This window comes from Diabrotica virgifera, chromosome 1 (assembly GCF_917563875.1).
Source record: "Diabrotica virgifera virgifera chromosome 1, PGI_DIABVI_V3a".
Lineage (NCBI taxonomy): Eukaryota > Metazoa > Arthropoda > Insecta > Coleoptera > Chrysomelidae > Diabrotica > Diabrotica virgifera.
In genome coordinates, this window is record NC_065443.1 from 261,779,897 (window position 1) to 261,794,569 (window position 14,673).

Sequence of the window (14,673 nt, forward strand, 5' to 3'; positions counted from 1 at the left end):
TTTGGTCTTAAATCAAAAACATTAATGTTTTTTTAGCAATAAAATTTTATTCTCCGTCACCTATGCGTTTTGAATATATCACCAAAAAACATGTCCGTGGAAGAGGAAATCGAATTGAAAGATTTAATCGCTCAAACATTGAACACAAATGGAACATTGGCCAAAATAAAGGTATATAAATACAACATTTCATTTGAATTCAATATTTATTACGTAGCCCATTTAGTAAGTAGTAGATTGCAATTTTTGTTCTAAATATTGGTTGTTATTTTGATTCATACTATATAAAATGAAGGGTTTTAATTCAGATGTTGTTATATGTAATAGAAATTATTTTTGGGGCTAAACTACACTAATGTAACTTGTAAAGTTGGAATAATACATTGAATTGTAGGCCTGAAATGCTAATTGGTCTAAGTGTCATTTTGTACAAATATCCCCTTATTACTGCTAAGTGATCTATGTCCCTATGCCAATACACTGATGTACCAAACACTCTCTAAATGATTACACAAAATTCTAACAGAATGCACTATGGGTAGCTCCACAAGTGGTGGAAATGCTATTGGATCTATGTGCCAAAATGTAATCGAACAATATTCTAGCATAGCATCTCTAAATCAGAAAAGAGTGTTTAAGCTCAGATTTAAATATGAGCAGACTCTTTACATTATTGTTATCGTAGATTTTAGAATAGCTTTATCTTAAAGTATTTCTTAAAGACTTTCCTAAATTGTCTTTCAGAAGACCTAGAGTAGATACATGCAAAAAATGTGATTACCTGCATATGCAAGTAAAAGTGAGAGGTAGTATTTCGGCAAACAAAGCCAAAAAACTATTACAGTTACACCTAGTCCCAGAGGGCACAGTTTCTCTGCTGCAGACAAGGATTTTGTCAGGAACTTCAAGGCCCTTTCAAGTTCTCAGCATGAACAGGTTTTTTTGGCTTTGAGGAAGCTCCTCAAAGTACATCAATACAAAAACTATACTCTCAGCGGCACAAAATTCCACCACTAAAAATTTTTTATTTAGTTTGACAATTTATAACTTTATTATTTGTACTCCGATTTTCAAGATTCTTGTATTGTTTGTAGGTACATGTATTGATATCGTTTGTTATTATTCCGGTAATAGAAATTTTTTGCTTAGATGGCATTATACGGGGGTGAATGCAAGCATTGTATTTTCTCCTAAATTTAAATAAAGAATGTGTGTGTACTTTGTATGCACGTAAGAAGTTATACTTCTATTATATGATTTAAACGAAATTAATATACTTTTTATTTATATTTTATTTAAATATTAAACTAATTTATACTTACTACTTCTCAAACATGTTTATTAAAACAGTGCCAAAAATTAAAATAATAAAAGAATAAAACACACACAAACACATTAAAAATGCCACAAATGATTTCTGAACATTAATTATCGGAAAAATTGTTAACTAAATACATATTTTCTGAAAATAAAATTATATAATAAATATACTTACAATCATAAAATGTATAAAAAAAATAAAAAAAAAGTTTCTATTGGGATTCGAACCAGCTTATCAGCGCGGTTGGTATTGGGGTTCATTCGCCTTAAACGCTTCTCCACGGAGACAATGTGTCATTATGTGCGAAGATCAACTAACTAAACGGATTAAACTTTTGACATTTTTGAATTAAATTAAATTATTTTGATTTTGAATTGAAATGATTTAGAATTGAAAAGATACAACAAAACATAGAGTAAGAAAACAATATATTAGGTGAATATTGATAGAAATTTTGATGGTAATCAAATTATGTAAATAAAAGTATTACATACTATGTATTTTGGTAGGTTCAAATAGGTAGGTACCTATGATACATTTACAATTATTATGTACCTGTTGCTTTTAAAAACTATTTAAAAGTCACTACAATTATAAACTTTTTTGTTTCTGTCCTCACAACAATAAAACTAATATATTATACATTTCTTTACCTTCATTTTGAACAATTATTTATAATTGACAGATCATTTCAACACCTAATCAGAGCCCATATATCGACTAATACCATACTGTCGGTGTGCGCATGCGCGCAGATTAATATAAATTCACCCTCAATCTCAAACGCGCCTAAAGAAGTATAACTTCAAAAATTCTGTGGAAAAATTGAAGACCTGAACTTGTTTCATACTCCTTTCGTATTATGTTGGAGGCATCCCTAAGATTTTGTTTTTTGTATTATCCGAATATCTCTTTTCTTATAAAAGCTGTAAATAAAAACACTGCTTTGAATGTTTATTTAATTAAAAATATCAAACGTACTAAAATTAACAACACGAAACAAAATTAATAACAAAACAAAACAATTCAATAGCGGGTGTCATTCTCTCATAGCAACGAATGCTTGCAATCTGTTTGGCATCAAATAAATAAGATGTGTTATCCTTGCCTGGAGAATAGTTCGATATTCCTCTACCAGGGCCATAACTGTATCAAATATTCTGGAGGCCTCGGATGATGGCAAATAGCTATTTTTAATTCATCCCATAAATGCTTGATAGGATTGAGATCTAGGCTGCATGGGAGCCATTCTAATCTTATCACTCCAACCTCTATTTAAGATATTAAATTTATGTTTAGGAGTCAATCAGAATTGCGCAGCTCTTACAAGAAAAGAGATATAAGGATAATTCCAAAAACAAAAACTTAATGATGCCTCCAGGATAATACTTACGAAAGGACTATGAAATAAAATCAGCTCTTCAATTTTTCCACAGAATTTTTTAAAGTTGGGAGAAAATACAACGCATCCTTTCAGCCGCTTATAATGCCATCTAACCAAAATTTTTGTTACTTATTTATTTATTTATTAACGGGATACCACCCAATTTTTTTTATTTTATTTATTAATTAATTAATTTATTTATTTATTTATATATACACAAAATATTATAATTATCTAGTGATGCAATAAATATAAAGATATAGTAAATATGTATGACAAAAATAGGAGATGCAGCTATATAGAAAAAACAAATATTAAATTAATACAAAGTAAATAACAAATATAAATCACATAAGATTACAAATTTTTTTTAAACACTGTCTACAAACATTTTCCGAAGCGCACAGCAACAAATCAAGGTCTATTCTGTTTCCATTTAGAATGATTCTACTCAGCAGAGAATGCCTACCAAAGTTGCAGCGATGAAATTTAATTGCAAAATTTTGGGATGTTCTAGTAACTCTAGAGGAAACATTAAAGTCAATTAGAGACAGTAGATCATTGCAATTAATTTTTGAATTCAGTAGTTTATGAAGAAACAAAACATCAGCATACATCCGTCTGGAAGATAGCCTAGGAAGGTTTAATTTATTTCTAATTTCTGAGTAGGAATGGTCACTTAAAGGTTTGTGTAATTTAAAACTTAAGTACCTAATGAATTTATTTTGGACTTTTTCAAGCTTGGCTATATGGACTTCATAAGTGGGTGACCAAACAACTGAGCAATACTCAAGAACAGATCTAACTAGGGAAAAATAAATCAGTCTGATGGAATTAATGTTATGCAAACATCTAGAAGTTCTAATAATGAAGCCTAACATTTTAAATGCCTGGTTTTTCACATAATCAAAATGAGCGCAAAAATTTAGTTTGGAATCTAATTGAACACCTAGATCTCTTACAGTTGATACAGCCTTCAGTGGTTCTTCAGCTAATTTGTAATTATAAAAGAGGTTGTTAATTCTTCTACAGAAACTAATAAAGTGACATTCCAACATTAATGCTCATTTGGTTCCAATTGCACCATGCCATAATTTTGTTAATATCATTTTGAAGTTTTTCACAATCTGAGACGGATTCGATAATTCTATAGATTTTTAAATCATTAGCAAATAGCAGAAATTTAGAGTTAATTTGAGATTTAATGTCATTAACAAATATATTAAAAAGGAAAGGCCCTAAGTGGCTTCCTTGTGGAACACCAGGTGTTACGGAAATTTCACTAGATTGAAAGTGTTTAATTTTAACAAGTTGTATTCTACTAGTTAGGTAACTACATAACCAGTTATACAGATTGCCCGTAAATCCAATAGCTTTAAGCTTGTTACACAACAATTTATGATTTACAGTATCAAATGCTTTGGAGAAATCTGTATAAATAGCATCCACCTGTAGTCTCCTTTCCAAAGCATCAGATATATATTGCGTGAAAAGTAAAAGATTTGTAGAAGTTGATCTACCTGAAAGAAAACCATGTTGATCCTCAATTAGTACATTGCATAAAGGTGTTTTAATAGAGTCGCATATTATACTCTCTAGAATTTTAGGAATAGAAGAAAGAATGCTTATTGGTCTGTAGTTAGCTATATTACTCCTGTCACCTGATTTATGAATAGGAACAATAAAACTAGATTTCCACAAACTTGGACAAATACCTGAATCAAGTGAATGAGAAAACAGAAAATATAAGGGACGGGTTAAAGTACATCTACATTTTTTTAATAGTATGGGTGGAATTCCATCTGGTCCAGAGTCTTTAAAAATGTCTAAATTGGCTAATTTTTCAAATATGATTTCAATAGATACATTACAAGAATTTAGACTCACTGTTTTTTCATATTCTAAGGTGGGCTGTATTAAATCATCATCATTTGCTCTGTAAATATTTTGAAAGCATTGCGCAAAATTATTAACGATATCCGCACCATTATTAAGCACTGTGTTTTCAAGAAACATAGTGTTTGGTAGACCATTATTTTACAATTACCAGAATACCTACAGCTGTTACCAGAATAATAACATACGATATCAATACCTGTACCTACAAACTGCAAGAATCTTGAAAATTGGAGTATAAAAAGTTATAAGCTGTCAAACTTATTCAAAATTTTTAGTGGCAGAAATTTGTGCCAGTGAGTGTATGAATTTCTTATCCTTATCCCTTATTTCGTTCCTTAAGATTGATATAAAAACAACCGTTAATTTGTGCTATGCAAGCAAAATTTTAATGAATTATGCAAGTGGGAGAAATTCTATGTTCTCAAAAAAAATTTCCATCACAGACATAGATAGCTCCCTTACAGCTTAACACCTTACGGAGAGGTTCCATTGGCAGAGAAAAAGAAAAAGGATCTCCAGAACATGCTAGAGTTTATTGATGAACCTAACAGGGAGTTCTATGGACAACTGTGTGGAGGCACTTAGATTAAAAGAGACTGTATTGGTGGACTTAGATCTGTTCATAAAATAGAAAGTAATAAATTTCATAATGTTATTAAGAATTATTGAAACATGACATAAGCATTTGTACTTAGTGTTATATTTTAAAACATTTTTTGTAATAGTATAATGAATTCTGTGTAAACTGTTGTTTTGCTCGTTTAGCAAAAATTTTGTGTTTTACACTTAGATCAATTAGCATTTCACCTACCTCATAATAAGTAAAAGAAGAGAGGATTTCATTCAATGTGTAGCATGACCTGGTGGAACTAATCTATATAACAGCTCCTTAAAATTATTTTGCAGAAATTCTTTTCAGTACAGTAAATGGATATATTCAATTGTATAATTTTAAACGAAATCTGTGTTTTATTCCATAGTATATGTATAACAGGCTAAATAAAACACTAATATAGAAGCAAAACAAAGATTTAGTTAAGGATTTATAGTGAGATTAAGAAAAATATTCTTTTTTTAGGCTCAACTACGTGCTAGCATATTTCTTGCCCTAGATGAAGACGAAAAAGTAAGTTCTATTTCAGATTTATGTATTTTATATATTACATGTCCTGTTCTAAACCCTAGCAACTATATTAATTGTATATTAAAATTTTACAATAGAGCGAAATCAAGATATTAGCTTTGATTATTTCCTAATATTTTTTTATTTTAGTTAGTAGACATTTAATTTTGGTATCAATATTTTACCTGTTACGACTGGGCTAGAAAAGATAGGCAAATATTTGTTAGAAGAAAATAACAACTAAAAACAACATTTTGATTTGAAATAATACAGTTTTCCTCAAAAATTTGATACACGAGATTTTTTCCCGAAATAAACTTTAAAACATGTTGGTGTTATATGGTAGCTTTTGATACTGTTTTTACCAGACCATGAGCTTTAATTTTTAATTGTGACATCAGTTCACTCCATCTACTGAAATATTTTTAAGGTTACGATATCATAGTTTTCTGAGAAGATAAACACAAAAATAAAATTTTTCGAGTTAATACACCTTTGAATGGGATGTGGGATAAAAGTAACACACAGTGATTAACATTAATTTTGTATTTCTCCCATAGAAGAATATAAAAAAAATTAAATATACAGAATAATGATATTCTCCAAGTTGATGCCAGAATCTCATTATTGTAAAACACGGGAGGGACAAAACAATATTGGAACTGGTATAGATAGTGCGAACAACTGCACACAAAGATAATATCACTTACAATGTAAATAATTCATGTTTGATGCATACAGTATGGTGCAAAAAATGTAAGGAGTAGATTCAATATAATGTCTTAAGTCAGTGAGCCTCCTTTTTTAACCTTTCCCAGTCGATGGTCTTAAACTTTCACTTTAGCCGAATGGGATACAAATGTATCCCAGTTCGAAGTTGTGTGTCACATGTGGATTTTAAGGGATTTCTATAGTTTGTTTTTTAACCAAGAGGAGTGATTCAAATTTACTGCGCTGTAATGCTTGTTTGTAATTGGTCCAATCTCAGGCAAGTTTACTCCACTGTTATAAAATTTTGACACTAATGACATTTATCAAGTTTTGACACTTTTGGCATTTCATAAGTTAATTCAGTTATATCGGCGATTTTTTGCGTTTTCTGTGTTATTTCTTTAATTTTTAGATTGCTAGTCGGATTTGATATAAAAAGCAGTTGTTTTTAGAACTCTTCAGCGATGTATTAATATAATATAATATTTATGGTTTACCGTTGAGAGCCGACATGATTAACCAAAAAAGAAGATGTATTTGGTTATTTTTCTAGTGACTTTCTTGGGTGTGAATCTGTCTTTTTAGTTTACTACTCTTGGTTAAAAAATCAACTATAGTGACCTTCTAAAAGTGATTGTTAAATGAATAAAAAATCATTGTTATCAAACTCTATTTAAGTATTAAAAAATAGTAAAAAAATATAATACAGTAGAGCGTCGATTATCCGAACGTCGATCAACCGAACGACCGGTTATCCGAACTCCCGACTCCCGCGCCCCGCACTCGAGTACTGAGCAGCGTTATGTAGTCATTAACGCTTAAAATATCTTCAATTTTCTTCAATTGTGTATCCAAAAATATGTTGTTGCAAAGACTGCACTTTTTTGTTTAATTGCTATTTGTCATTATCAAGGTATAAACAAATATACAGTTATATAAATATGGTTTTTCTTCACTTATGGATAAATATGTATGACAATCTCAATATAGTTCGATTATCCGAACAAATCGGTTTTCCGAACACCCATGTCCCCCAATTAGTTCGGATAATCGAAGCTCTACTGTAGTATTATCCTCCTTACAAAGAATGCATACAACAGTTGTACATGGTAGCTTTGTTATTTTTCAAATCTTACTGTTATTGTTTATGATATTGTATTATCAAAAATTACTGTTATTGTGGCAAAGCTATGATTTGAACAAACTGGTTTAGTACAATTTTGACACATTTTTCTTATCCTCTTCTTATTCTTTCTGGGACATAGGTACATCTAATACGAAACATATAATAGAAAAAATGTGCAATAGGAAATGTGAACCACATATCGACGGCGGAAAGGCAGGACCTCTTAACTGAGAAATTTGTATAAAATGAGTTACTTCGGTTTTCGCTTTAGAATAAGTGTATCGGCACCTATTAAGCAGCGGTTACAGCTGGGAAAATTTCCGGAAGGCTTCCAGAAGGCTTTCCCAGCTGTAACCGCTGTTTAATAGGTGCCGATACACTTATTCTAAAGCGAAAAACGAAGTAACTCATTTTATACAAATTATTCAGTTAGGAGGTGCTGACTTTCCGACGTCGATATTATATGGCGTAGGATACAAACGTATCCCACAAGAAGGTTTTTATTAAGAGGCAACAGAAGCGCACGGAAAACGCGGTCCAAGATTGCGGCTGTAATTTTGAATATTTTGTCGAGATATTTGGCACACATACTCTTCATAACTGCAAATTCCTGTGTCAACGTTATCTTCTCTGAGTTATATAATATTTCTAGGTCACACAATAAGGTTCCCCTTGTATATACAGTTTTTCCGGTAACGCCTCGCAAGCTAATACGTCGGGTTTTGTTTATGTCGGTGTAGTTATTATCTAAACATTCTTCAAATAAAACGCTGACTGTTGCGCCAGTGTCAATTAATAGTTTTTTGCGTTTTCCTCTGTAATAAACATTAATATAATTTAATCCACTTGCTGTGGAATTATCTGCCTCCATTCGATGGGCCACGAAAAAAAATCTACTTCTTGTATTGTGCTTGTGTGTGGCTGCTCTTGGCGGGGCTGCTCCTTTGTTGCTAAATATGCTCCTGGTGAATTTCTGTTGCTGGGGTTTCTACCTTGCGACCAATTATTATTTCTCCCTCGTCGACCATGTCCTGCTCCTCTGTTTCTTTGAGACCTACCTCTGTTATGATATTGTGTTACTTCGTTTCCATTTGTATTCCTATTATTATATGTCTTGTTACCTTCTTTTCTTCTATCAAAACTATTTTTGTATCCGTTTGTTGTATTTCTTCTTCCGCCTCTATATGTTTTATTCATGTGGTACATTCCTGCAGTTTCCGTTCGAGTTAGCGATTCTTCGTTCTTTGCGCTTGTGATCGCTTCCGCTAGGGTGCTAAAGTTCTTGGCTTTCAAAATTGTCTTTATCTCGTCATTTTTTAAACCGTTAGTAAACACGCTTATTGCAATTTTTTCGTTTACTTTGGCCAGCACTTCTTCTGCATCTCTGTTTCCCTCTGCTTGTGCTATTGTTAATTTCGCCATGAGCTCCTCTTAACTTCTTCCAAATTTTTTCCAAAATATCGGTTATTAGTGCCGCGTTTGAGTTGTAAGTAGTTTTCAGTCGTAATTTTGCTGCTTGCGTTAGTTTCACCTTCAACAGGTACTTTGTTAGTTGCGGTTTTCCCTCATTATCTAAAAATTCATCGTACAGTTCAATTGCGTCTATGAATGCTCTAATTGATTCTTCGGTGTTTCCTATGTGAGGGATCAGGTTCCCTGCTGTTTTCAGTTCGAATTTCTCTCCCATCTTGTCGTTGTTATGTTCAACTTGTCTTTTCCGTAGTTCTGTTTGGACTTTTTCGATTTTTTCTCCAATTTTTGCAATAATATCTGCAATGAATTTGTCTTCTGCTGCCTTACAGCTGTCAACTTTGTATATTTTATGCACCGTCCTAAACTGTTCCGTGATAGTCCTGAGTTTTTCCACCCATTTATCTGTGATTAGCTTATTTTTCCTTCGTTCTATAGTGTCTTTTGTGAGATTCCTATTTAATATAGTTATATCTTCCAGAATACGTTGAAATATTTCTTCCAGCATAAATTCGGCTTGGCCTGACTACGTTACTCAATAGTATATGGCCTAGTGTCTCTAAGTCTCAATTACTTCGTAAAGCTTATCATTGCCGTTAAGTTTATCAAATATAACAAAATATAACATAAAATATTATAATAAAACATAAATGTAAGTAAAATAAAAGGATCAATAATATTGGATAACCGTCAATATTTAAAGTGTCAGTAAATTAGTAAGCGAGTAATTATATAATAAAAAAAAATCAAAATTTCAATATGAAAATTAAAAAAAAATAGTCATCAAACTTACTTCATAAGCAGTTAAACTGTATTGTATTAAAAAGAAAAATTACTCACGAATATGGGTACATGTGTATATGCATTTGGTCCTGGATTCTGGGCGTCTAACCTCAGCATCTCCATTGATTTAGATATTTCCTGTCGGATGTGGCGTCGAAGCTGCTTCTTCCATCGTCGATACAGTATCCATCCCACGATGATTATGGCCAGGCTGAACGATACAATTCCCAAAACTCCAGGGATTGATAGCTTCTCGTTTTCGCCGGTTTCAGCTGTCACACCTCCGCTGCTGCCTGCTTGGTTTATGAAGATCTGTTCCTCTTTTTCTTTGTTCTGGTTGTTTCCCATCTTACGTGTAGAGCTGCATACCTCAATCTATATGCGAACCAGAAAACTTCATTCTTTAACTTAAGACCGGGTCGCCATGTGAAGTTGGGGGTTGCTGGACGAAGACACTACCCCGAACAAACAAACTTAAACTTTTTTCATAAACTTTATTCTTATAAGGTTAAAGGTACAATTACAATTACGTCGACCGACATTATCGTTATGATAGGTCAAGGTGACCCATATCTCGGTAACTATATCCCCTGACTATGCGCGACAGAGTGCAACGAACACAAAAGATGTCTCAGGTACTCGAACTTCCTATTTATATCTATTATATTAAAAACAATGCCCATATGTATCACCATATATGGTTATACTATACGTATTTCAATAATGACGTGTGCTTTGTTTGCAGTCTTTCGAATGAGTTGAATACTTTGAACTTTGCTACTGTCGTAATAAATTATACCAATTGCAACTATAATATTGACCTTATTTTTATAACAAATAAATTAGGAAAATTCCGTGAGGGTTGTCGTGTACCATCACAATATTCGTAATATAATAAAGAATGGCGGTACAGAGCCCAATTTGAGAAATATGTTAGTATGTGGAAATTACTCTATAACTAAATAAAATATTGCAAAATGGAGCCTGTACCGCCATTAAGAAGAACAAAAAAGTACACGTTGTTCAAATAAAGTTTTTTTATCTTATGCCTAGATTTTGTGTCACATTGGATCTACTAAAAATTGATTTTCTATAACAAGAAATCGAACGTGACTGACTCTGCAACATTTAGCGCGCCTATGAGTATAAACATTATTTGTTTTTTTGATAAGACAAAACAATTGGAGACAGAAATAGTAGAAATGGAAGACGTGGTATTTTTTAAAAGCGGCGGAGAAACCAGAAGGTTAGGAACAGGTTTTATAATACAGCGAAAATGGAAGGAAAGAGTAATGGCATTCCAACCAATATCAGATAGATTATGCACAATAAGATTAAAAGGGGACAAACGAAACATAAGTATAATAAATGTACACGCACCGATTGAAAATGCCACAGAAGAAGAAAAAGATGAATTCTACGAGCGATTGGAAAGAGAATATGATAAATTACCAGAGTTTGACATCAAAAGAATAATGGGAGACTGCAACGCCAAAGTCGGAAGAGAGAATATATACGAGCACATAATAGGGAAATATAGTAAGCATGAGGTGTCGAACGATAATGGCCAAATAATAATAGGCTTTGCAACAGAAAGGCAAATGGTGATAAGAAGCACACAATTACGCCGAAAAGATATATATTGTAACGAAAAAGCTGATGGACTACCCAGCTAATTGAAACAATATTCGAAAATATTACCTCAACTAACCAAGATAGCCATCGTTACACCCTTAGCTTAGCTCAGTCACTCAGGTGTGTGTTCGTCTTGTCCTAACCTCAGAATGAACTATGAAAATTGGAATGGAATCAAACAAAACATAGTTTTTAACTAATCATGTTTATTGTTCATAAAGATATAATAAATAAAATGACTTAGTAAATTGCATTAACAAATGTATTCAAATTCTTGCCAAAAACTAACAATTCTGGATTATACTTATGGCTTTTGGTAGCTGATGGTATCTTCTTGATGTCGTATGGTACTGCTGCTGGTTCTGCAACGGGCTCTGGGGTTGTAGGTGTTGTATTCCACCAGGCCTACGGATGTTGGTCGTTGCAGTCTTGGTTATGTGGTTGCAGCCCTGATGACATGGTCCTCGTTGTTGTATCGCCGGCGATTTGAGGGTTGCTGAAACTCCCGGAGGGAGAAAAGTGGTTTCTTTCCAAAAAACCCAGGAGATGATTTGTTGAAATAGAAATGATTTATTTTTCGAATTACATGCCTTTTTAAGGATTAATTTTTCCCTTCCAGTGTATGTCAGGGAGTAGGGGGTCAAGTCGATGAAGTGACACTGTCATTGAAAACGACATTTAAAATGACAACCAAGCACTATGAAGTAGCGGCATGTTCCGTATTGAAAATACAGATATTTACGGAGTGAGAATGTATACGAGGTACGTTCAGTATGTTCAGATGATGATTTAAATAAAAAGAGATATATTAAATAGAAGATAATAAAAGAAGGTAATAAAAGAGAGCGCCAACCGATTTTTAAAGGGGAAAATGGGTAAACCAATTAGAAGAAGATAATTATTAATGAAATATTAAAGAAAATAAGGTAAAATAATTATTTAAAAATAAAATATCAAAGATGTGACGTTTGTAACGTTACAATATAAAGGAACATGGATTTCCCCTGATAAAAAGACAGTAAATCAGATAGACCATATTTTAATAGAGAAGAAACATGCAAACAATGTAAAGAGCATGAGAGGAGCGGACTGTAACTCGGACCACTACTTGGTGAGAGCAGAATACAAAATCGAGCATAACATAAAGAAAAACAATAAAACAAAAGAAAAAATTGGAAAACAATTCAACATAGGACTATTAAAAGATAACAACACACAGAAGAAGTATGAACAGGGAATAACTAACAGACTACCTAATCAGGGAACAAGAAACGTCAAACCCAGACAAACAATGGGAAAATATAAAAGAAGCAATCTTGAACACAAGTAAAGCAATCCTAGCGAAAACCAAAAGAACACACAAAACAAAAGATTGGTATGATGAAAAATGTCAAGAAGTAGCAGAAGCAATAAGAAAGGTAAGACTCAAAAATCTCACAAATGACGAAGAAAGCACTAGAGAAGAATACAGAGAATTGAGAAAAATCATGAAAAGAAAATGTAGAAGCAAAAAGAGAAAATACAACGAGAACAAACTGAAAGAAATAGAAGAAAAATTTCAAAAAAAATAAGATCATTCTACCAGGAAACAAAAAAATATGGAAAGAGGATATCAAAAAAACAACCCATATATGAGAGATGATAAAGGGATGTTGCTAAATGAGCCGGAATAAATAATGGGAAACTGGCAAAACTATTTCACAGAACTGCTAAATAAGAGCGAAGTACAAAAGGCAACAAACCATGAAATTGAAGATGATCAGATAGCAATAGAAATATCCACAGAACAAGAAATAATGAACGAAATAAAGAGCTTGAAAAATAACAAAAGCCCACGAATAACAGAAATATCGGCCGAAATGATAAAATCAGGAGGGAAAAGACTACAGAAAGAGATATATGACCTGATAAAAAGAATATGGGAAGTAGAAAAAATGCCAGAAGAGTGGACCATAGCAAGGATATGCCCTATACATAAAAAATGTGATAGAATGCTATGCGAAAACTACAGAGGCATCGCACTATTAGAAATAGTTTACAAAATCTTGGCACAAAGTATAAGAAAAAGGCTAAGTCAATTTTCGGAAAAAATACTGTGAGAATACCAGGCAGGTTTTAGAAACAACAGATCAACGACTGACCAAATATTTGCCTTAAAAGAAATACAGACTACCTGTTACGAACATAAAACAGTACTATATGCTTTGTTCATAGACTTTAAGCAGGCTTAAGACACAGTAAGTAGACAGCAGATGTACGAACTGATAAAAGAATTGGGGATACCAAGTAAAATTGTCAGGATGATAAAGATGACGATGGACAACACAACAAACGAAATAGCTTGGAAAGGGTATAGTATACATCCAAAAAGTTTGAAACCAAGGAAGGATTACGACAAGGAGACCCACTATCAACAACGGCATTCAATCTAACATTGGAAGGAATAATCAGGAAAAGCAGAATAAACATGCAAGAAACGATATTTAAAAACGGCCACCAATGCATAGCATTTGCAGATGATCTGACGCTATTAGCAACAAGCAAAAAAGAACTACAAAAGTTAATGAAAAACATAATAACAGAAGCCGAAAAATTCGGACTTAAAATAAATGAAGAAAAGACAAAGTATATGATAATGGGAGAGATCCAAAAAGAAAAAGAGAATAACATCATAGTACAAATAGATGGAGAAAAAACATACTCGTTCAATACAGCCAAAGAAATTATGTACCTGGGAGCCAAAATAGATGAAAATGGTCATGAAGAAGGGGAGATAAAGCCAAGAATAGCTAAAGGAAATAAAAAATATGGAGCATTACGCACATTATTGAAATCCCAATACGTATCAAGAAAAACAAAAATAAGAATTTATAAGACTGTTATCAGACCTACAGTAACATACGCATGCGAAACATGGGTGCTCAAAAAGTCAGAAACAGACAACCTTTTAGAAAGATGGGAGAGAAAAATGGAAAGAGCAATATATGGAGGTGTGAAAATAGAAGGTCAGTGGAGAAGAAGAACCAATAAAGAATTGGAAGAACTATATCAAGCGTGTTTGATATGTTCGTTCATGGGTATTCTTTCATTTTTCCTACTGTACTTGGCTTGGTATTTGTCATTATGCCACTATGTCTGTGCAAATTTTGTAATTCATTTTAAACATTATTCTAGGCTACCTAGTCACCTGAAATTTTCAGAATAGCTCAGAACTAGTTAAC

At 32.6% G+C, this 14,673-nt stretch overlaps 1 protein-coding gene across 1 annotated transcript in view; it reads left to right on the forward strand.

Annotated features, from left to right (window-relative positions):
- Positions 1-14,673, forward strand: part of LOC114327999 (centrosomal protein 43) — a 30,772-nt gene continuing 16,099 nt past the window's right edge. Inside the window, exons 1-2 of the mRNA XM_028276735.2 lie at positions 1-171; positions 5,683-5,730. Coding sequence (XP_028132536.1) covers positions 91-171; positions 5,683-5,730 — 129 coding nt within the window. The 5' untranslated portion in view covers positions 1-90. The remainder of the gene's footprint in view (positions 172-5,682; positions 5,731-14,673) is intronic.